Source organism: Chelonoidis abingdonii, chromosome 14 (assembly GCF_003597395.2).
Source record: "Chelonoidis abingdonii isolate Lonesome George chromosome 14, CheloAbing_2.0, whole genome shotgun sequence".
Taxonomy (NCBI): domain Eukaryota; kingdom Metazoa; phylum Chordata; order Testudines; family Testudinidae; genus Chelonoidis; species Chelonoidis abingdonii.
Window position 1 is genome coordinate 32036590 of NC_133782.1, and position 24273 is coordinate 32060862.

General features: G+C 40.1%; 2 protein-coding genes across 11 annotated transcripts in view; both read left to right on the forward strand.

Moving 5' to 3' along the window:
* The window catches only part of CPNE1 (copine 1), a 97314-nt gene that overhangs the window by 6730 nt on the left and 66311 nt on the right, over positions 1-24273 (forward strand). For 2 of the 10 annotated variants that reach the window (XM_075072347.1, XM_032766553.2), the window contains exon 1: positions 4175-4264. The exons of the other annotated variants lie outside the window; for them this stretch is intronic. The gene's annotated coding sequence lies outside the window, so the exon portion shown is untranslated. Of the gene's footprint in view, positions 1-4174; positions 4265-24273 lie in introns of those variants that run through there. 10 annotated transcript variants of the gene reach the window in all.
* On the forward strand, positions 4144-8708 carry RBM12 (RNA binding motif protein 12). The gene has a single exon (XM_032766549.2). It carries the CDS (start codon positions 4144-4146, stop codon positions 6778-6780), a length of 2637 nt encoding a protein of 878 aa, XP_032622440.1. The 3' UTR covers positions 6781-8708.

Sequence of the window (24273 nt, forward strand, 5' to 3'; positions counted from 1 at the left end):
ATTACTAAGCACTTAAAGTTGTTTAAGTAGAAAACCCATCCATACCACCTCTTTGTGTAAACATTTTTATTTATCAACAGTTAGTGCTCTTATCTGTTGTTGTGACACTCCTGGTGTATGCTTGAGGAAGTCATTATGAAAAAGTCAATGTTTTCCATTTGACAAAGGATAAAATAAGTAGTGGAAAAACATGTGATTTGAGGGTATATGGGTAAAAATAATACAAAGATCTAAGTTTAATCTCTTTATGCAGCAGATAATGCTGAGGACGTATGTCTCAATATTTTAACATTTAAAAGTTGGAGTTCCTGAATACCTTAGTTGGCTGTATTAAATGATTTTCAAATCTAATCAGTACTGTAACATGGACACTCTTGGACTCCTGGCTTTTTAAAAATAGTTTCCTGTTAAATATTTGTAATTTTGGCACGTATTTAAAAGCATCAGGTCCGTCTAATATGAATATTATCCTGTGATATGACCCACAAATTCCCTATTTTATAACAGTTCAGGAATGCTGCTTTCCTTAAATTTGTAAGGATTTTCATTATAAATCACTAGTTTTGGAGATGCGTAGCCTTATTTAAGAATTGATCAAATTTATATTTCCTTAAAATTATGTAAATAACACTTAGCATTTAAAACATTTTTGTTCTCTGTTTTAAAAAGGGAACAAACTATTGTAGAAATCCTAGCAGTTTTTGAGTAATACAGGGTTTGACAAATGGTTTACTTCTATGATGTAAACACTTCTACTGTTCAGAAGAAAATTACACCATTATCCTTGAAAAACGGTTGAGAAAACAAGTTTAATTTTCAGATTTTTTTACTATAAACGTAAAAACATATTGTAAGACTTCTAGAAAGTATTGAAATGAGACCAGAATGGCCAAACTAAACACATTCCAAAACTTTTAAAAATATATTTTTCCAAAAGTCTGGAAAGAGATTTACTTTTAAAAAATACTCGAAAGGTGGTGTATATACCTTCCTTTACGATTACACTTGGTATTTCTGTGGAAGAAAGTGTTATCTTACTGGTAAAATACCAATATGTTTTCATGTGTTCCACTTTATTTAGATCACGTTTTCTGTTGCCATAGCAGTTTCAGTCCCTTCAATCTAGCAAATTCTGGTAGCAAAATGTAACCAAAGCTATAGCAGCAGCAGAGCAGATCGTATACCAGTACAGCAGGTAGGGCACTGCTTGTTGCAGGTAATTGATATTTCTGCTGTTGCCTTTAAGGAGACAAGAAGCAGAGGGGGCAGCCACACTTCTAATGCCTACTAGGAATGGGCCAAAGCCTACATAATGTTAAAACCCATTGCTGATCATGATTAGGGGAGGAAAAGGGCAGACTGCAGAATGCTTCAAACGATAGAAATGTTCCTTCTCCAGTTAGTGAAACACAGACTGCTAGAGAGCATAAAGTTAGGTTGGCCATAATGCACGGGACTGCTCATTTCCCCCAAAATGGTGGTAGCTGCCTGTTTTACCTGAATATTTAGTTCAACCAGGTGTCAGTATGGATAATCTTTGAATTTTCTGTAACAGTGCACAGCAATATTACTAACAGTTCAGAACAGGAATTAGAGAATAAAGTCTTCATCAAAATTGCTGGGGAAACTTAGTAAAGCAAATGTAACGGAGTTTAAATTTTACTTGTACACTGAGAAATAATGCTTTTAGGGTGGCAGAAAGTGCTGTGGGATCTTATGATCACAAATGGTCAGAACTTTAGTTTTACATCCAACTTTGGTGTGACATCTTTGGTAGCACATTGCCTCCTAATGCTGCAGTAATCCATCTGGTTTGTAATTAATTCCCTTATGAATGTCTAACACCGCCTACTGTGGTATATAGGAGTTTTCAGAGGTTTGCATTCAAGTATTGAATGGGGTTTCATTGCTTAATGAGGGAGCTAATGAGATTCTAGGGGAGGAGAAGATCAGGTGAGGGATGATGCTGGACAAGAAACTGGCTTCTGAATTGGAATTGGGCTAGGCTTGGCAAATCTAAAGCATTGAAACCTTATTCTCCTGCTTAGTGTGTGTTTAGTTTAGGTAAGAACTTGAGGAAAACTAAGGTGTTTGAGATTAGCTAATTCTGACCTAAACTTTTTCCTGGTGTATACACAGGTTAACTCCTTTTATCTAGAGTTAGCAGGCTGAGGTCAAACCTAAACTTCCTCTGTGGTTGACCTCAGCTAGTTAAATTGAGCTTAACATATTTTACTTGTGGCCTTTGTCTGGAGATTTAAGGTAAAAATGTAAGCATGTCTTAGCTTATATGCTAACTGTCATTCTAGGTCTAGTTTAGACAAGACACTCTTTTTACATTTGCAAAACTGAGTAGAGACAAGGAAACCTAGCTATAATGCATGTTAACATCACACCTTTATATATCCTAGGGCCTTTTGTCTATAGTAGCTAAATAGTTAGGGTTAACTAATAAGCATTAGCCAGCTCCAACCTAACCTTGATCTCTCTTCCTAATCAAGGCAAAAACCCAAACACAGGGTTACATTTCACTGTGTAGCCTGTACCACCCTCAGTGGGGTGGGTAGGGTGACCACTTCTAAGGAGTGGTGACAGTTCATACTGTCCCTCATTATCAGTATGGTTCACAGCCTCCACTGTGGCCCCATCCTTCTCCAGCTGGTATATGAGTTATGGCCCACAGTGAGAGGTAGAAATCTGTTTCTCTTTGCCACTGCCACAGACCTTTAACTCTAAGGTCCAGAATATATTAGGAAAATGTTTTTAAAACATTCATACTGTTTTTAAATACCATTTATCTTGTGTAGGTTAGGAGATGAATTTCCTGTCTACACTAGATTGTTAGGCACCATTTTAAAATGCTTTATTTCCCTAGTCTGGATGGGCCCAAAGGGAGAAGGAAGGATGGAAATGGCTATAGATTTAGGCCAAGTTTATTAACAAATGAGTTACACCTCTAAATCCAGAGTTAGGCACCTAATTTTTAAAAAAGTGGCGAACACAGAGTATTCCTATTGAAGTCAGTGGAAACTATTGAAAACTTAGAAAATGTAAAGCCATTGAGTTAGTGGGTCTGACTTTAGGCACTTATTTTTGAGAATCTTGGCCCTAAGGTTTATATAATTACAGTCATCTGGGGTACCATACAGCTGTGCCCATGCCCTGGTTTTGATCCACAGATTATTAGGCCTTGCTCAGGCTTTGCCTTTAGGCAGCAAGTGAAAGTTGGTAAAATACTGTTTATAACTAGTTTCAAATATTGGAGTTTGCAGTTCTGGGGCATGTTCCATTAATAAAGTGTATTTGGAAGCGTATTGCTCATACTGGGGTAATGCTCAAAGGTCCGGTTAGGATTGGGACCTTATTTTGGTAGGTACTGCATTAACACAGAGGAAGATAGTCCTTGTCTCAAAGAACTTAACCACCCCTCCCCTCTTGTTTTTGGGGTAGGGGGTGATAAATGTGCTGTCAAGAAACACAGTAAAAAGAAATTGAAAACTGTGATTAAAAATTTGACCGAGCTAAATTTAAGGCTATGATCAATTCCAACTAATTTCCTTTCCCTCTCTGTTTGTAAAGATTTTGTATTTAAGATCTGTGCAAAAGAGAAGGTCTTAAACTTTATTCTGTAGAATTGCACTTTTTCTGTTCAATCGGAGCACGAGTATATTAAGTATACAAAAGTGTCTTATTGTTTCAGTAGTCTTCCAAGATTCAAGGTGTGCGGTATGTTTTTTGCATGTGACCACTAAAGTTCAGTTGCTTAGCTGAAACATGAATTTTTTGTACATTCTACTAAATATTGAACCATCTGAAGTAATAGTTCTGATTTAACCTCACTCCTAGTTTCTGTATTGACACTTGTTTGGGTCTCAGGCTGACTTTTCTTTAAAATCTTGATTTAACAGATTATTTTGGATTTTTTTGGTGCAAACTTTGAGTTAATCTTGTGTTGCAAATGCTTAATATTTTATTTGAATAAAAGTCTAGAACTTAAACATGCTTTAATTTTCAAGATGTCTTTAGGAGTGTGTAAACAATGTGGTAGATGGTGTCTGTAGGTAAATACGTGGTATCATAAACAGTAGTCTGACATAGCCGTTGCCTTTTCTCATCTGCAGGTGTGTGTTGTTTCAGCGCAGCATGGCTGTGGTCATCCGCTTGCAAGGTCTCCCGATTGTGGCGGGGACCATGGACATTCGCCACTTCTTCTCTGGATTGACCATTCCTGATGGGGGCGTGCATATTGTAGGGGGTGAACTGGGTGAGGCTTTCATCGTTTTTGCAACTGATGAAGATGCAAGGCTTGGTATGATGCGCACAGGTGGTACCATTAAAGGGTCAAAAGTAACGCTGTTGCTGAGCAGTAAAACTGAAATGCAAAACATGATAGAACTTAGTCGTAGGCGTTTTGAAACAGCTAATTTAGACATGCCACCAGCAAACGCTAGCAGGTCTGGACCACCGCCTAGTTCTGGAATGAGTGGTAGGGTAAACTTACCTACGACAGTACCTAATTTTAACAATCCTTCTCCTAGTGTAGTAACTGCAGCTACTTCTGTGCATGAAAGCAACAAAAACATACCCACATTCTCAACTGCCAGTATGGGAACGGCACCTCCAAATCTTGGAGCTACCTTTGGTAGCCCAACGTTTAGCTCAACTATACCTAGCACAGCATCCCCAATGAACACAGTACCACCCCCACCAATTCCTCCTATCCCATCTATGCCATCTTTGCCACCAATGCCTTCTATTCCCCCCATACCTGTCCCGCCTCCTGTACCTACGCTGCCCCCTGTTCCCCCTGTACCACCAATACCCCCTGTTCCTCCTGTACCACCAATGACACCTATGCCTCCTATGTCAGGAATGCCTCCTATGAATCCTCCACCTATAGCACCTTTACCTACTGGAATGAATGGGTCTGGAACAGCAATGAGTATGAACAGTGGCTTGAATCCATTGTTTATTGGTCCTATGAATCCTGTAAATCCTATTCAGATGAATTCTCAAAGTGGTGTGAAACCCCATTCTATCAACCCAGATGACTTGTATGTCAGTGTTCATGGAATGCCCTTTTCTGCAACAGAATCTGATGTGAAAGACTTTTTCCATGGGCTCCGTGTGGATGCAGTACATATGCTGAAGGATCACTTAGGCCGAAATAATGGAAATGGACTGGTTAAGTTTTTCTCTCCTCAAGATACTTTTGAAGCACTGAAGCGAAACAGAATGCTGATGATTCAGCGCTATGTTGAAGTTAGTCCTGCAACAGAGAGACAATGGGTGTCTGCTGGAGGCCATATAACTTTCAAGCAAACCATGGGTCCTACTGGACAAACTCATCCTCCGCAGACGCTTTCTAGGTCCAAATCTCCTAGTGGACAGAAAAGGTCACGGTCAAGATCTCCTCATGAACAGGGTTTCTGTGTTTATTTGAAAGGTCTTCCCTTTGAATCAGAGAACAAACATGTGATAGATTTCTTTAAAAAGTTAGATATTGTTGAAGACAGTATTTATATAGCTTATGGACCCAATGGGAAAGCAATTGGTGAAGGCTTTGTTGAGTTCAGGAATGAAGCTGACTACAAGGCAGCTTTGTGTCATCATAAACAGTACATTGGGAACCGTTTCATTCAAGTTCATCCCATAACCAAAAAGGGTATGTTAGAAAAGATAGACATGATTCGGAAAAGATTGCAGAACTTCAGCTATGACCAGAGAGAGGTCATGATGAATACTGAGGGAGAAACAGGCCCGCCAAAGTTGTGTGCACATATATCAAATATTCCATACAATATTACAAAAATGGAAATCCTTCAGTTTCTAGAGGGACTGTCAGTGGAAGAAAACTCTGTACAAATTCTTGTTGATAACAATGGTCAAGGTTTAGGACAAGCACTGGTTCAGTTCAAAACAGAAGATGATGCTCGTAAGTCAGAGCGCCTCCACCGTAAAAAGCTGAATGGAAGAGATGTTATTTTACGTGTAATCACCCTAGAAGAAATGAGAGAAATTGAGAGAAATCCACCATCCCAAGGGAAAAAGTTGCTGAAAATGCCAATGCAAGGGAATGCAGCAATGCCAGGAGTGCAGAATGCTGGTGGGGATGAGCATTCCTTTATGGGTGGTAACTCAAAAGATGCAAATAATGGCCCTCCATTTAACTTTCCCAGTAATTTTAGTGGGTCTAACACATTTGGTCCCCCTCTTCCACCGCCAGGAATGGGTGGCTTTGGTGATTCTAGACCAGGAATGCCTTCAGTTGGAACTAGTGGTTTACCTGGTGCTGGTATTGATGTCCCAGGTTTTGGGAGTGGTCCTAGTAATCTGAGTGGACCATCAGGTTTTGGAGGGGGACCTCAAAACTTTGGGAATGGGCCTGGTAATTTAGGTGGGCCTCCTAGCTTTGGTAGTGGCCCTCCCGGTATTGCAGGTGGTCTTGGACATTTAAGTGGACCTCCAGGGTTTGGACCTGGACCAGGAAATTTACATATTAGCGGACCCCCTGGTTTTGGAACAGGTTCTGGAAAGCCAGGGCCAACTGTCATTAAAGTGCAAAACATGCCTTTTACGGTATCAGTGGATGAAATTTTGGATTTCTTTTATGGTTACCAAGTGATCCCAGGTTCCGTGTGCTTAAAATACAATGAAAAAGGTATGCCCACAGGAGAAGCAATGGTTGCATTTGAGTCTCGTGATGAAGCAATGGCAGCTGTTGTTGATCTAAATGACAGACCTATAGGTTCGAGAAAAGTCAAACTTGTTTTAGGGTAGCTGTTCATATAAAATGTTTGTAGAGTAGATATTCATAGTGCTGTGATTAATTCATCCAGATTGTTTTTATAGTATTTCCAGGGTAGAACCTGTGGATTGTTTAAATTGCAAACAAACTTGTTTTGAGAAGGCAGAGCACTGGTTTAACCATTTACAGAAGAATCACTGCAAGGATAAGTGTGCAGTGAATTTCCCAGTACGGCTGTGTGGAGAAGAAAGATTCTTATTCACCAATAGAAAAAGTTTGCTAAAGCTAAATTGGCCCCATAATGCTTATCAAGGAATCTAGATTGGTTTTATGTAGTTTTGGATTAGGGAAGTAGTTATGTATTAAGATGAAGTCAGTGAGTGGGTGCTATTGCAAGCCACTGTAAAACAAGATAGCCATTCCTAGATTTGGTTAAAAGCTGGCTGAATTTGCTTTGTTACAGGTCGAAGCTTTGTTTAAAGTCCTGAATTTACTTTGCAATGGAATGAATTCTCAGTGTACGCAGATTAACTGTTTTGTGTATGTACCTTTATTGTTTTTCAAAGGTTCTTGCTGTATGTGAACAGTCAATTATGCACATTGCTGATGTGTCTACCAAACTAATTCCTATGCATATGAGCAGAACTGTTCTGTAAAATTCAAGCTGTTCTTTGTGGAATAACCTTTAGTTATTTTTATTATTGCATTTAAAACTGTGCAGAATAAGACTTTTGCCACATAAGTGTAGGTATAACCTCAAATATATTGAGTTGACTGTTTACTTAAAATTGAATTATAAAGTTGATGCCATTACAAGCAACAACTAGAAAACACTCATCATTGTTTAAGTAGCTTGATTTGTTAGGATTACATAAATCAGTTGGGATAGGATCTTCAGCACTAGTTTGGATATTTTAATGTTGTAGTTCTCACATCTCTGGAGCTACTCACATGGAATGTCGCATTTAAGAGAACCAAAGGGATTAATATTACTAGAATATTGGAGTCCAGTTAAAGTTTTAAGAATAGTGTAAAACATATGAAAGAAATTTTTGAAATTACCAGCAACTCTGAATATTGCTATGAGACACTTCAGAGACTAAATTTTATTTTCCCCAAAAAATCTTGAATCTATTTTCATTGAGTTATTGTGTATTTTTTCAATAAAGTTATGTTTAATTCCAATTCTGTAAAGAATTGCCATTTTCTTACTGTGCAGTAAAGCCTTTAATGGAGAATAGAGAATCAGAAAGGAATTTTACAAAAGAGTGAAAAGTAGAACTCGCAGTTTGTCTACACTTAGCTTATAATAAATTCAGACTCTTCTCTTGGTCTGAAAATCTCACCGTTCCCTGCAAATCATTGTACTTAAACACAGCAGTCTATAAACTATTCTGTTTGTTGGTTGAAGAAAAATGGTGCCTTTTAGTGTTGCATATCATGGAACACTGAAGTATGTAGCCTGGCATAATTTAGAGGTGCAAGTGGCAACAGTTTTATTCATGTGGTGTATAGGAGAGATTTGAAAGCCTGTGCAACACTACATCCTGAGAGGATTTCACAGTACAGGAATTTTTGGAAGGATTGTATAAAGGTGTACTACAATAAAGAGGTGGTTGCATTACACAGATGCTTTTGTAATTCATGAGTATAAATTTTTTTTGACAGATCACTAGGTGGTGCTCTGACTTTGGAAAAGTGATGTGATTGTATATACTGTTTAAAATTAAGCCTCCTGTTAATAAAACTGTCTCTGAAAATTCATGTTATTCATTTTAACAGTCTTTGGGGATATTGTTTCAACAGCAGATTTTTTTTCCTCTTTGAAAGGCTGAAAGTTCTGTTACTGATGTCAGAAAGATGGGATATTTGAATAGGAGACAAGTCTTTCAGTTTATTTTTTTATTTTGCTCTGTTCTTAAAACAGTACATTTTTATTAAAATTTCATATTATATTGCAGTTATTTGGGTGCTGTTTCTTCATATTTCATACTAGAATAAAAATATTGAAAAGGAAAACCTGCCTTCATTGTTCACAGAATTAATTGAATTAAGAATTTATTAGTATGTGGCTTGCAGAAACTGGTGGTAACTGTATTTCAAGCTTGAATGAATCACAACAAAGCATTTCTTGTTGTGAAATGTAATTAAACTACTGCAATCTGGAATTTGATTCCTTGTGTATCTAAGGTTTAATACAGTGCTGTGCATCTTGCTCCTCTTGGTATTTGGGTGTGGGATTTTTGGTATACCTTTCAAAATACTCTATTGCTTTCACTGTGAAACATGCTTGTACACATGTTCCTTCAGACTTTCTAACAAGTTGCAGGTTTGTGTTGGAAATCTTCCATTTTCTGTTTATTTTTAATTTTCTGTATGGTCTAAAAGATTTGTAAAGCTGTTTCATAAGTTGTGCATTTGTAAATGCTTTAATTCTGTTTTCAAAAATTTATGTAAATGTGTTGTATTTGGAAGAGGAACTTTCTAATGAAGGGTTTGTTTTCTTTTCTGCATCTTGCCAAACAGCTGATATGCTCATTGTCATTTAGTGTAATGGGTTAGTAAATATATCTGTAAAATATATACTTGTAAGTATATCTGTGGATTTCTCCATAAATATTAAGAAATCCTATTTGCCTGGAGAGTGTTAAGGTATATTTTGTATATACACTGTAGTTGTGCACTTTTACAATAGTTAAATATATTAATTTCTTAAAGCTAGTGTAAAGTATGCTTTGGGCTAAAATTAGTTGAAAACATCAGTCATACACCAAGTTGCCATAGCGACTTTTTCATGTTAGACAGACTGTCTTAAACTGTTAATCAAAGTAATAAAAATTTAAGATACTATTTATCCATAATTTAAGCTTCATACGGAAAAAATTCAGAGCTTACAGGTGTCAGGTAGCTAGCAACAGTAAGACATTAGTAGATGATGGTGGCAGCCTAGCAGACATTGGTTATTAAAAGTAGATGCTGCTTGTCAGTTACCTTGGCTAATTTGAAACTGTAAAAACAGAAGTTATTAGTCTGAAGGGTCTAAACATCTGTGTCCCTTCAACTTGTAAAATTATCACTCAGAAAAAATTATCATGTGTAAAAATATGGCAGTTAATGAGAAAATATGAATCTTGGGCTTATTAGTAAACAAGTTCAACAGTGTGTAATATTTTTATTAACACTTTTATTTAAAAGGAGGCTTATAATTGACAGGGAAGAATTGTTACGATCAGGTGCCACCATGATAAATAAATCTAAGTTTTTTTTCTGTTTTTGAAGTAGTCTTCTTTAATAAACATGTTAAAAAATAAAGCTGCTGCTTTTAATACTCCAAGAAAGAATGTTTTCTTGCATAACAGATCATATTTTGGGAAAGCTAAGACTTTATTAATAAAGGAATACTGTCATTTTAAAAATCTAAATATTAGTGATTGGGGTTCTGTTGGTTTAGAAAATTGAAGGTTATGTCCTTTTCAGTAAAATAAGAGCAAGAGTATCCTTTTCATAATAAGTTTACACACACACAAATGTCCATCCTCAGAGTTTATTTGGAGCAAGGAGGGATATCGATAAACCAACAAGAGTTTATGCCAGATTACACTGAGCTCTTGAGAGAATTCCACAAATAGACCAAGAGTTTTGCTTGATTTTTGGCTGCAGTTTAGAACTCACTTGTGTTCTCCTAAGAACATGTGAAAAAAAATAAATCTTGTCCAATAGCTGTTATGTATATTTCTGTGGGATGTTTTTTTGTAGAATAGGGAATGGAGTTCTTAACGAAGGACAAGTTCATCTCAGTTACCATAATAAACACTTATTAATTCCATATCAATTTTGATTCATTCGGTTTTAAGTTCTGTGTTGGAGTTTGCTCTCTGATTTCTTAAAGTAGATGATTGTAGCACGTCAGATCCCAGAATCAAAGGACTTCACTTTTTTATACAAATCTGGAATTTAGTTTAGGTGGAAGTCTGCAGTCTATATGTCCTGCAGTAAGATTGCTTGATTCTAGTTAATTATTTTTAGTGAGATTCAGTAGCTGGACTAACATCTGAGAAACATTTTATATTTAAACTCAAAAGATGCTGTCAAACTGAAATTACTTTAGAAAAGTCAATTTAAAAAAGTATTTGCCTACCCTTTAGATAATATGTACCTGATTTAAAAACGGGTTTTCTGCTCTCCTGCTTGTTTATTGGGGTGGAGCTTTCAGAAAGAGAAGGTGTGTAAGTCTGAGAACAAGGCCCTCTTTCTCCCCCACCCCCTTGCAAGCTCCTGCCTGCTGCCTCTTCATTTTGTTTAGCTGCTGCTGGAAAACCCTCTTGCAGGGCCTTGAAGAGTAGTGATGGGGACCTCATATGCATAGAGCAGTGCTTGATGTTATACTAGTGCGTGAAAAGGGAGTACAACTAGCCATCAGCAAAACAGGGAAAGTGGCTGTACGCTAAATAGTGTCATGCACAAAGTGAAACTTGAAAACTTTTTTCTAATTATTTCTAGTTATAATACTTTTCCATTTTAGGTAGGCACAAAATTGTAAAATAGTTTTCAGGTTATTTCCCTTTAAAGATTTTCCCTCAGAATGAAAAATCTTTATCAGTTGCTAGTATTCGCTCCATAAATGAGTTTTGTATCTCTTCTCCTGCACTGTTCCTGGTGTCTGCTCTGGTGAGTGTGCTGTAGCTCCTTTCCATAGAAATGATTTTCCTGGCTCGGTAGGTCTCAAGGGTTTATTTTTTTCCCAAATGGAAAAGGGCCTGAAATTTCCATGTTCTGGGGAATACTTCCCACCTGCTGCATCTGGATGTTCTTGGCACAGGTCTTCCGTCATTTTGAGTCTGAATATTGAATTGTCTGGTAATGCTAGTTTTTATAAGCTTGCCTCTCCTTTGTTTTAACGCACTTCTCTCTCTCTCTGCTCCAGAGTGTCTCAGCATATGGTTCATGTGTGTCAAAATGGATGGTTTAGCCTACACCCTTTATTTTCTACATTTGCAAAGTTGTCTGTGGAGGCTCCTGTATGTAGTTACCCTCTTTTTGTTTTTTTAAATCGGCACAGTCCCAGTGGGACAATGTTGTGTATGTTTGTTTTTTTTTCTTTTGCAGGAGAGAGGGGAATGAAACAAGGTAGCTGTTTCTAGGGACATTACAGCATCATAGATCTGAATTTTAAATTTGCTTGTTTTCTCTGCTTTCAAATTGTAGCATGTCTTCAGGTTGTATATGAAATGGTCCTTAAGTGCAATTGTAGGTCTCAGACGTTTCCCAAATGTACTAAAATAAGCTTTGGAACTCGGTAAAGAAGATTGACTTGCACCAACTCAATCTTTATAACCATCCAGTTGAATACCCACTTGAAAGTAAAAAGATGGTTTTATGTTCCCCCCTTTGGAAACGTATTTTCCTCATTTCTTATTACCTATAAACTACTGTGGCCTTTCCTCACTTAATCATTTGTATATTAGTTCACTACAGAGTTACTACAGCTCTGGGAATAGGGTTTAATGAGTGTTCTCCTGGCTGACTCAAAGGCTGTGCAGCACAGAACTGTGTAAGGAAGACAATGGATGAAAAGTACAATTTCTTTGTAGTCTCTACAATGGGAAGTGTGTAGGATCTGTCATATAATGCAGTAAATACAGGAGTCTTCTACCAAAGTACTCTTGCTTTTCACGCTTTGCCTTTTGGACCTATCACTATAGAATATATATATAAATGGTGACTTGAAAACTTCATGATACAGCTGTTCTCGACATCAGTAGAAACCCAATATTCAACCAAAATTGAAGGCAGGTTTGGGTGGAAACTGAAAGTACAATCTAAGTCTATACTAGTTAAAACAAAACCAGACAAACAAAACTTCTTTGGCTAATTGAGTGAAATTTTGAACTATGACCCCCCCCCCCCCCCCGCGGGTCAAGTTTTTTGTCTCGTTTTCAGGTACTTATAAGGCTCTCCTTGCTATAATATCTGTTACTTGATCTTTTAACTTTTAATCAGGACTGTTCCATAGTTGCGGTAATTTGCTCCAGAATCTAAGCTTTTATTTCAGAAATGTTTTTAGCTCTTGTGGATAGTTTAACTAAAGTAATGTTCCCGGCTTTGAAACAATACATATGAAGGGTGTGCAGTGCCCATGTTCATTTCAGTGGGAGGTTTAACTGAAATGTAAAGATGACAACCTAACTGTCTTCATTATTTCACTGATTATTTTGGCAGAAACCTCCAGGTATTGTCTCATGATACCAGTATGTTCCATTCTATACATTTGAAGTAGGCAAAAGCCACAACTGTGCCCCCATCTGACAATTACTACAGAGATGTGCACTGGCAATTAAAAAAAAATGCTGTACAATGAAAGCTGAATGTCGTGATGGGACAGCATTAATGTTTTTTAAAAGCTATTTAGTTTATTTTCATAATTAATAAAATCTCCATTTTAAAATATAAATAAAGCTGGCCTAGAATTTCCAGACTACCATTCCAGCAGAATTTAGGTTCAGTCTGCCATGGAATAAGTGGAGCCTTTCTTACAGCACTGTACATTTACTTAGAGCTTTTCATTTGAGGATCTTAATGTTTTACTGAGGTTGGGTAAGTACAGTAACTCCTCACTTAACGTTGTAGTTATGTTCCTGAAAAATGCGACTTTAAGCAAAACAGTGTTAAGCGAATCCAATTTCCCCATAAGAATTAATGTAAATAGGGGGGTTAGGTTCTAGGGAAAAAAATTTCACCAGAAAATTTTGACTCACAGCTGTGACTAGGTAAGTGAATATCCTCTGGCCCCAGAGCTCTGGTGAGGGCCAACAACACCCTCACTCCTAGGCCTGCAGAGTCCTCCCCATGCAAGCTCTGCGGGTTTGGGCTCAACATGAGCCAGGCAGAACAGGCAAGCGGCAGCACATAGGAAATGACACTGTGCTGCATACTTCCCGAGCATCCGATGGGGATGTGTCTGCTAGCCTCTGAGCAGCAGATCACACAAATGCCTACTCCATTTAGTTACTGAACACACACACACTGGGGTGCTGGGGAGACCAGTTGTCGGGAACCAGTCTGCCAGGTTGCATGGTATGCTCAGGACACACAATGCAGAGGCACTAGGCCTCTAGATCCCTGCACAGCTAGAGACAGCCATAGGCTTCTGGGGCACAGGTGCTGACTTTTCAAATAGCCGGGGGATGTTTGACTCCTGGCTTTGCCCCAGGGCCTGCCCTGACCCCACCCCTTCCTCCAAGGCTCTGCCCTCACCCCTGAGCATGCCATGTCCTTGCTCCTCCCCCCTCCCTCCCAGCCTCACTGCACAGCACAAAACAGCTGATTGCAGGAGATGCGGAGAGGGGAGGCACTGATCTGGGGGGCTTGCTGGCAGGCGCTGGGGGTGGAGGGCATTAGAACATTGCGCAGCTTTAAACATGCATCTTCTCTAACAGAACAGCGACATAATAACAAAACAACTTTAACCAGGATGACTTTAAGTGAGGAGTTACTATATTATGAGGCCACGTCTATACGACGCGCCATATCGGCGCGTTACAATCGATTGCTCGGGGATCGATATATCGCGTCTCATCTAGACGCGATATATCGATCCCTGAGCGCGCTTACATCGATTCTGGAACTCCACCAAAACCAACGGAGTTCCGGAATCGACATGGTGAGCCGCGCACATCGATCCCGCGCGGTGAAGACGGGTGAGTAGATCGATTTTAGATAATCAATTTCAGCTACGCTATTCTCGTAGCTGAAATTGCGTATCTAAAATCAATTTTCACGCGTCGTGTAGACCTGGCCTGAGTCTGCTTCAAAAATAAATCCAGGTGGAGGAGGGTGTGACCTGAACTATTGACACTTTCTCAAGTCAGTGGCAGATTAGGGTATTGAATGCTTTTGTCTTCAAGTTGATGGCATTGGTTAAAGGGACACTGGTTAAATTTAGTCCAAAATTTAGGCTTTCTTCACGATCAGTAGAGATGTTAATATATTTTTGTAAAAACAATGGAATTTTCTTTAAAGGTAAACATAGCCGTGCAGTTTTTACAGTCTAAATATTGCAGCATTGAGCAAGTGAATGAGAACTAGAAAGCAAAACAAAAGTGAAAGGCTAGTTAATATGGGTGCTATTTAACGTAGTAATTCAAAATGTAAAAGGGTAAACTCCGAAAATCCCACATGGTCTGTTTTTCATGAGTTCGTCATTGGCCTAAATCATCTTCCATTAAGTAAAGGATAAAATATATTTACTTTGGGGGAGCAATTAAGCCAGTGCTGAGCACTTTTGAAAATCCTGCCCTAGATGTGGGTTGTTTTTTTGGGGGGTGTGTTTTTTTTTTTTTTTTTAAGAACAAATATGTTACTCTCCAAGAATAAAGTCAGCATCATTTCTCCCATATTTTTTGTCGTCCCAGGTCAAACACAGTTTGGGTATAAAAAATATTTTAGGTAAACTGGCAACATTGACTAATATTATATTTAAATAGAAAGACTTTAAAGCATATACCTAAAAGTGTACCTTTTGGAGTTTGTAGAAATGTCCTCTATTTTTTTTTTTTTTTTTTTTTTTTTAAGATTAATACCTGAAATTTGCTGGAGAACATTGGCACGATCTCTGGCAGATTTGAATGTCACACAAGTGTTTAAACTGAGGAGCAATTCTCTGTACTCACAACTGAGGCAAGTGGGCATGCTCATTCTTAAGGAGGGAGAGACACCCTGACATCACTCTTCATTCCCCTAACAAAAAGGCTGGTTTTTGGAGACTGGGTACTTTTTTGTTAGCTGTCATTTTTTTGTTCTAAGGTCAGAGTTTTCATTTTAGAATAATTTAAGTCTGTAGTCCTTATGGCTGCAAAGACCACCTCAAAACTGAACCGAGAGTAGAATTGTGTCATTACTAGAAAAGTGCATCTGTTTAACTTGATTGATTGCATTAAACTGATGCAGAAACTAACTTAAATTTATTTAACCTTTGTTTATACAAAGTCAGTAACATACTGATTTGCTGGCAATGTGAGAGAGCTCCAAAAGATGTGAACCTGCCCCATTCATCTCAGTGGGGTGATTAATTTTGAAAGTAAGGATAACTTAAGTTTCAACAGTAATTCTTTCCTTGCTGGTCAGAGTGCATGAAAGGAGTAGGGTGATGGTATCAGGAAGTCCTGCACAGACCACTGAGTGGTATCTCAGTTTAGTGTCTTGAAGGGATGTAACTTGGGAGAGTACGACTTTGACTCCCTCCTGTTTGGTTCATGAAAGCAAAACGAGGACTGGATATTTCAAACAATAAAAAAAACTATACATAATTAAGAGCAAAAAAAAATAGTTGGTTTACATTTTACCTTTTTGAAACATTTAAAGTTGTTGTTCCAAATCTTGATGCTCCTGTATAATGGAAGAATACAGATATGAGGGACATACTGGTGGAGAAAAGGCATGGGCATAAGCAGTAATTGATGTTAAAATACAGTACCTGCCCAGTGTTTTGGCCTGGCTTTTATGATGTGGTGTGACAACATCCATCCTGTACCTATACTTTTCATTAATGTTTAGTCCAATAGGTCTCTCTGATCTTGTTAGTTGCTACTGTAATACCAGTAATAAGCCAACGATTTTCTATTGTGCAACAAGTATATCTTCTGTACCTTTATAAATATTAAACTTTACTCACCCAAACTTAGCTTGATTTTTCTTCCTCAGTGAACACCAAATGAAAAGAAGTATGTTCACCATCTTGGAGTTATCAGTCTAATTAATTAAACATTTTATATGGGGATATTTCACCTTATTCTGAGACTAGCTAGTATTACTCTAAGTAGATGCAGTGACATGTGCTGTTTGTTAGGGCCAAATGGAGCTAAGACCCATCAATAATGTCACAACTAAGTACTATGGTGGCTGTACAGCAGGGTGCAGTACCTGCCGCTACTGGGGGACTCCTATCCCTGCAAAACACCTCCAGTTGAAGGGGAAGGAATTCATTCAAAAATACAGGTTTTCTGTGACAATACGCTGCGGAGTATTGGGGCTGTCTGCAGCCATATGTACCCCCTGGAGTCCTTGCAGCATGTGGACTGTAAGTAGAGGAGGGAGTAGTTAGAGCAGGGAGCACAAGCCTTTGGGCTAGTCTGATTCTGAAACGAGGGGAGTGGGTTGTGATGGCAGATTGTGTGGGTGTGGAGTGAATGAGGTGGTAGGTTTACTGGTGTATGTGGGGAGGAGAGGTAGACTGGTCAGGGAGAGATTGGGACTAGAACAGAACAGTAAAGAGGGGGACACAAGGGTAAATACTATGTTCTCCCATCTTGCCCTTTACTACAACGTCTTTTTTTTTCATTGTGAATGGGGGAGAAGGAAGAAAACTTCCCGATAACCATTTGTTCTCCACCAAAATTCTTCCCCGTGACCCTTTCCACCTCCATAGTGTCAGCTTTTCACTTGGAAAATATGATCAACCTGCAAGGGGTTGGAGTATGTAGGTGGCTATTAGTGAGACAACCTCACTAATTCCATGACTAGGCAGTTATCAGAGAACTCCAGAATATCTCAAAATATTCTAAAGGCATTGATTTTGGACCTCTAAAGTCACCTATCTCAATCATTTTTAATACAGTGCAGGACAAAAGAAGAATGTGGCCAGAATATCACATCACAGTTAGGGCTTAGTAGTATTTCATCACTGATGTTATTGCCAAGGTTAATCCCACAGCTGGCGTCTTAATTGGCATCACTACAAATCTTTTGCAGACGGTGTTGCTGATGGACCTCATATTAAAGACTCTGGCTTGCATAAGAAGTCACTAAAATGATATTCATGCTGTTTATACAGCATACCCCACTATGAAAGAGTTCCTGCCCTGAAGCACATACAGTATAAAGCCATGAATATGGACAATGCAGAACAAACAGAACTATGTATGATCAACTGGAATGCTTCATTACAAGGATGGCTTTTTTTAAAAAAGGGTTTATTAAAGAGAGGGTGTGTTTGGCATACATTTATTTGAGGCTGTTTGAGGCACAAAGGATGGCATGAAAAGCATGACTTTGGGAATTGTGGGCAGAGAGAATATGGTAAGGGAGCGGGGGTAGTAGGAGTAGAGTTCTTGAAGTGTTATGTAAATGAAGTGACGATTCAGTTCCATATGAAAGGAGGGGAAGCCAAACCAGATATTTTAGAAAAGTGGGGATGGGAATAGGGAAGATTTGTGTGCAAAGGAAGAGCTGCATTTGAGAAGAGAGGAAGTTGCAGTGGGTAAGGCAGGAAATTGCCAGAGAAGGATTAATATGGCCAAAAAGACAGAGAGGAAGAACTCTGGAAATGTAGAACCACCACCAATGGGATTTGTCATGGGTGTGAAAGTGATTGGAGAAAAATCAAGATTATTAATCTGGGTGACTGTAAGGTTGATGTTAATAGAGAATGGGGAGAAGAAAGAATCTGATTCTGACATTGAGCTTAAAGTGACAGTGATGCTGTCCAGGAGAAGAAATTGGAGATGCACCTATAGGTGCGGGACTGCACAGAAGGTGAGCAGCTGTGATGGAACAGTGTATTTGTAGTTAGCATCAAGGTAATAGTTGAACTCATGGCAGTAGATTAAATCACCTACCACCCCCAATGAGCAGCAGTAGCTATATTGGCGGGAGAGCGTCTCCTGCTTACATCGTGCTGTTCACACTGGCATTTTTGTCAGTGAAACTCCTGTCGGTCAGTTGGTTTTTTTTCCCCCCACATCCCTGACCAACAAAAGTTTTAGCAACAGAAGTGCTAGTGTAGACATAGCCTAATTTTCTCATCTGTGAAATGGAGATACTTCCTTTTCCTCCCCCTTTGTCTGTTTTGTCTATTTAGATTGAAACTCTTTGGGGAGGGGACTGTCCCTTACTACATGCCTAGAACAGTGGTGCTACTGTAATAGAAATAATAAGGGCTAACCTTCTCTGGGTTTTTGTTCACTTAGCTGCAGAAAAATTAAATGTAGAGGCTTAAAAGCTGCCCTTGATCACATGGATGCCAGATTCCCCAGGTTACACCAATTACAAGTCATGTGGTTTCAATGCTTTTACTCACTCTTAGTTACTAAAAAGAATGGGTCCGTTATGGCAACATGTGAACTACAGGTATTCAAAATACAGGGGATTCTGCTTGATAACCCAGATAACTTTCGGTTAATGAAAGCATTTTGCATGGAACAGATACTGTCCAATTGATTATAATGTTAATTGATCTGCATATAAGCAACAGGCATGCTGGCTACTAACTTGTTTTATGGAAGGCCTGGGCTGCAGGTAGATTTGGGGGGCTGGGCTGAGCATTAGCTGCAGCCTGGTTTTCGGGGCTGCAGACAGAGAAGCACTGAGGGGTGCATGGTACGTGTCCCTGCACTCTCTAGGCTGAGAGCCAGTGCTCAGCACATCCCATCACTGCCTGTCCTATCTAGTCCTGCAAACCTGCCTGTGGCTGTGGCTTTCTATGGGGAGCAGGGCTGCTGGGACATGCAGAGCCTGGGTCCCTGGTGTCAGAGTAGGATGCAACCCAGAGAGCACAGGGAGAGGTATGGTACAGCTCTGTATTCCCTTAGCACCCCCCTCCACTCCCTGTGGAAAGCCCCAACATCTGGGTAGTGGCCCCCTCCCTGCCACTGCCCACAGTGTACCTTGGGGCCCAGTATGGGCACATCCCAGTACTTCATCCCTGGCTGCAGTCTGGCAAACCTGCCTTTAGCTTATTGGCAACTATCAGATAATGGCAACTTTTTTCTGTCCACCAAGAGGTTGCTAATAACTGTCTGGGAACTGGTCTTGCTCTGAGCAGGGGGTTGGACTAGATGACCTCCTGAGGTCCCTTCCAACCCTGATTGTATGAATCTACTGGACTATCAAAATTTAACTGTATGCACATATAAGCTTTTAACCATCAGGCCACTCTGACCATCAGGATCTACTGTTGTGCAGGGCTGTGCTAATAAAATGAAGGTTTTCCACAATGAGCTTAGTCAAAGTAAGTCTGCTATGTGCAGCAAATCATAAGCTAGGGCTTGCTATAGATACCAATGAATGGCCCAAGTGCAGCTATTGCTCATCCCTGAAAAGCTATTCTCTGTTGGCTTGAAGGATTGGGTAATGACCAGGAACAAACAGTTTACGGATACCCACTGTGACTGTATGTCCACACTGCTGTTAGACACCTGCAACTGACTTGTGCCAGAATACTCTAGCTTGTGGGGCTTGGGCCAAGGGGCTGTTTAACTGAGGTGTAGACATTCAGGCTCAGGCTGGAGCCTTTATTCTAGGAGCCTGCATGGTGTGAGGGTCCCAGAATTTGGGCTGCAGCCCAAGCCTGAACCTCTACACCACAATTAAACAACCGCTTAGCCTGAGATCCATGAGCCAGAGTCAGCTGGCACGAGCCAGCCATGAGTGTCTAATTGCAGTGTAGAGAGACCCAGTGAGTGCTCAATAGCAGACTGCGCTAGTGGAGGACTAGACTAGTGCTAATCTTCATGATCAGATGTGGATTTCAAACCAGCTGGTCATTATCCATATTATTTAGGTTTTAAAATCTTTACTTGAATTTGAAATGTTGCAGTTTTGTTTTGACTGATAGCAGAGACATTTTAATTTATATAAAAGCAAGGCCAAGACAAAACATATGAAATGAAGTGAGTCAGATACACTAAAAAAATAAGACAAAACTGACAAATTGTCCAAAACCAGTCTTTAGACAGTCATAACAAGAACATCTTTAATTTAATTGAGAGAATAAAATTGAATCCTGAAAATTGGGACAGCCATGTTTTAGAATAACTGAATTTTGAAGACTTTAGTTGCCTGTGCACAAGTAATTTCTAGATGGTATGATTGTGAAAAGTACTTTCAAAACATGAAAGAAGTGTAACTGAGCCAATGAAGTCTGCCTGAGTCAGAAGAAACCCGAAACAATATCTGAGTTGCAAACTGCTCCATTCATTACAGTGGCTGTTAACTTGGATGCGAATGATGAAACTTTAAATGTCAACATGTTACTTCTTAAATGAGCAGTAAAATGTATCCTATATTGAAAGGCTACACCAGCCATTCTCAAATGTTTGGAGTGTAATTACTGAGGGTGTCTAAAAGACTAGTGTGGGTGTTGTAGATGTATAAATTGAGTAGGCCTTTAACAACATATGGTGGCATTGGAGGAGGGTCAGAGGTAGCTATTGGTTTCCTTTTTCTGAAGTGGGACTCTTCTTTCATGAACTTGGGAAACACTGGACTACAAGAAAGGAAGAAGGAGCAATTGAAGGCTTGCTAATGTTTTTACTGACTAAACTGAGTGGGATAGTTCAAATCTCTGAGCTCCAGGTTCACTGCAGACACAGGTGGGCACAACTTCATTGGTTTACACTTTAAAACATCAAATTTCTTTTCATAACAATAAGGGCTAGAAGAATATTTTTTTTAAAAAAATGAAAGCTAGAATTTGGTAGCAAGGAGCAGTTGCAGAATTATGAAATAGTGTGGGGCCCTGGATATATTATACAAGTTAACTTCACCCATAAAATTGATTGAATTTAAGTTTCAGTATCAGAGGTGCAGTGGTATAAGTGAAGTGTCCCTTTATATCAAGGAGATCAATTCATTTTGCATAGAAACGTCTATACAAATAGTGTTGAAGAATCCAGAATCTTCTGGAATGCTGTATCAGTCTCAAAATGCATTAGACAACTCTTCTAAGCAATGCAGGTTCAAGGGTTGCTTCTCTGTGCTTTTCCAAAAACATTTTTGAGGGTTTGTTTTTTATAAAACTTGATTGCCAAGTCATCTCAATTGGAATGTTTCCAAGGTATTGATATGTGTGCAATTCAGTTTGGCAATCATTTGGCATGCTTGAGTTGGCTTGGATCTATGAACTGAGACTAAGCTTCTTGTGTACAGTAGCCCTACTCTTGGAATCAGATATCTTCCTTCCAAGGGAGGATGGCATCAGGGGGAAATGTTCACAGATAAATTAATGGATTCTTTGAGTGGTTGCACATGTGTATTCCACTCTTGGTGTCTGTGCACCCAGCATGTAGCCATCAGAAACTTTTTTCCTCAGAGGTACCTGTTAAGCAGCTCGAGCTCTCCCTGCTTCCACATGCCACTGTATGCAGGTATGAGCGCAGAGCTGTTCCTAGTCCCCCTCAGTTCCTTCTTACCATGACAGTTGTTGGAACTCTTTTTCTATACCAGAACAGTTTGTGTCTCAGCCTTTGTGTGAACAGACTGTGGTGTATATATAGCTAGTCTAGTTCTTAGTCTTGTTAGGATAGTAACTTTTAGTTCCTGTTAATTTAAAATTTTTTTTTTGGCCATTTCCGCATTTGGAGTTTTTTTCTAGATACGGTACTGAGTTATGCCCCAGTCACTGGGTTTCAAGCTGTAGGTTTCTTGCTCCTGGCCTGTGCCAGTGAGTAACCCACATAATAGCTGCTTGAAGTGCTTGGGAGAGGCATATGTGAAGGACCAGTGCCCGATTTGCAGAGAATTCAAGCCTAGGACGACAAAGGCTAGTGAGGCTAGGCTGATGGAGGCGCAGTGCTCAGGCCACTGTCGGCACTGTCCTGAGGCTCTCTCAATCTGACTTGGTGCCGAGTGCTGCAGCTTCCGTGAGGAGCACACCTCTGGAGTTAACAGAAGCCCAGCACCATTCTCTCTTGCCTGTACCCAGGAAAAAATACAAATCAGAGAATTCTAAATTTGGGAAGAGGGTCAAGAAGTCGTAAAGTGAAGTGCTGTAGAAACCTGAGCACTCCTCCTCCAAATCTGTGCGCAAGTTGGCACAGTTGGCCCTGGTGCTATAGAGGACTCTGTTGAGCCTGGTGCCAGAAGTGGCAGGGTCAACTTCTTCCGCACCACAAGAGACTATCTTGGTGTGACTACCCCAGCGCCATTTGCAGCAGCAAGAAACCTGCTTTGCCTCTCAGTGCATGGCGTCTCCATCCTTACAAGAGTCCAGTCCCCGCACACCACTGCCAGAGATTCAATCTCCAGCACTGCCCTTGCCTGCTTCCCAGGGGAAGCCTGCCACAATGGGGTTACTCTGTGCATCACGTGGCTCCCAGCACCAATAGGATCAGCTCCACCATAGAAGAATGGATATCCTCCTAGTTGGATTGGAGGTGGGGTCGTATGTATCTCAAACATGAAGGAGCACCTCCCAGTCTCTGCTCAGATCCTCTGTTCCTGCTGACCACTGTGACACTTCAGTGGGAACTCCCATGGGAATGTGACCAGGATAGTTGGGCCCTGCTCTGTATCAGTGGCCCTTTTGTAATCCTGGAGGGTTTCCCCCACTTCCAGATCTTCCCCTACGCTGTGCGTATCAGTGCCATTGTCTAGAAGAGCAAATCTGTGTACTAAATGGCTCAAACCCCAGAGTGTGGTACTGGGCCTGGTACAGTATCAGGCGGAGGTGCCAGAGCAACAGGCAGTAGAGAAGATTATACCCCCTCCAGTCTTGTCTCCCTCTTTGCCTTCACCAGATGAAGCCATTTCATCTAGTACACTTCACCTCCTGATGATTTTAAAGTTTTATCAGGAATTGTGCAAGAGAGTGGCTGCAGAATTAGGTTTACGGTTCAAAGAAGTGAGAGAGTCTTCACATCACCGGGTTGACATTCTATCAATGGTGGGTCCCTGCAGCGTAGCTCTACCAATTGAGGCAATACTAGAGCCTGTAAAGACTCGGTAGCAGACTCCATCATCACTGCCTCCCACCTTAAAAAGGGCAAAAAGAAAATATTATGTACCCTCCCAAGGTTTTGAATACCTCTATACTCACCCACCACCAGGCTCTTTAGTTGAGACCATGGCTAATTAGAGCAAACATCAAGGGGCACAAAGCTCCCACTCTAAATCAAAGGATGCTAAAAGGCTGGACATATTTGGCAGAAAGATTTATTTGGTGATTCACTAACCAACAGGCTTTGCTGGGGCAGTATGATTTTAATTTATGGGGCTCAATGGAAAAGTTCAGAGAGCTGCTTCCAGAGAGTACTAGACAGGAGTTCGATTCCCTAGTCAATGAGGATAGATTAGTCAGGAGAACACCACTGCAGGCAGGGCTGGATGTAGCAGACTCAGCAACTTGAACCCTGGCTTCCGCAGTGGCCATGTATAGATCATCCTGGTTGCAGTCTTCTGGTCTCCCCTATGACATACTGAGCACTATCCAGGTTTTGCCATTCAAGGGTCCTTTTCTATTCTCAGACCAGATGGACAGCAAGCTTCATGGACTTAAGGAGTCTAGAGCCACTCTAAAATCCTTTTCCTCAGCAGGACCTATCAAAAAAGGTTCAGGAGTTATAGGTGTAGGCCTCGTGCTACTTGGGCTCTGGGCCACTCAAGACACCTGGGAACTCCGAAGAGGTAGTTTTGATGGACCACTTGAGGTCAGCCTATCTCCAGACCCAACCCTCCGACCTTTGCAAGCCATCTGTCCTATTTCCACAGTTCTTGATCTCAGATTAATTTTGGACCATTGGGTCTTGAGTACT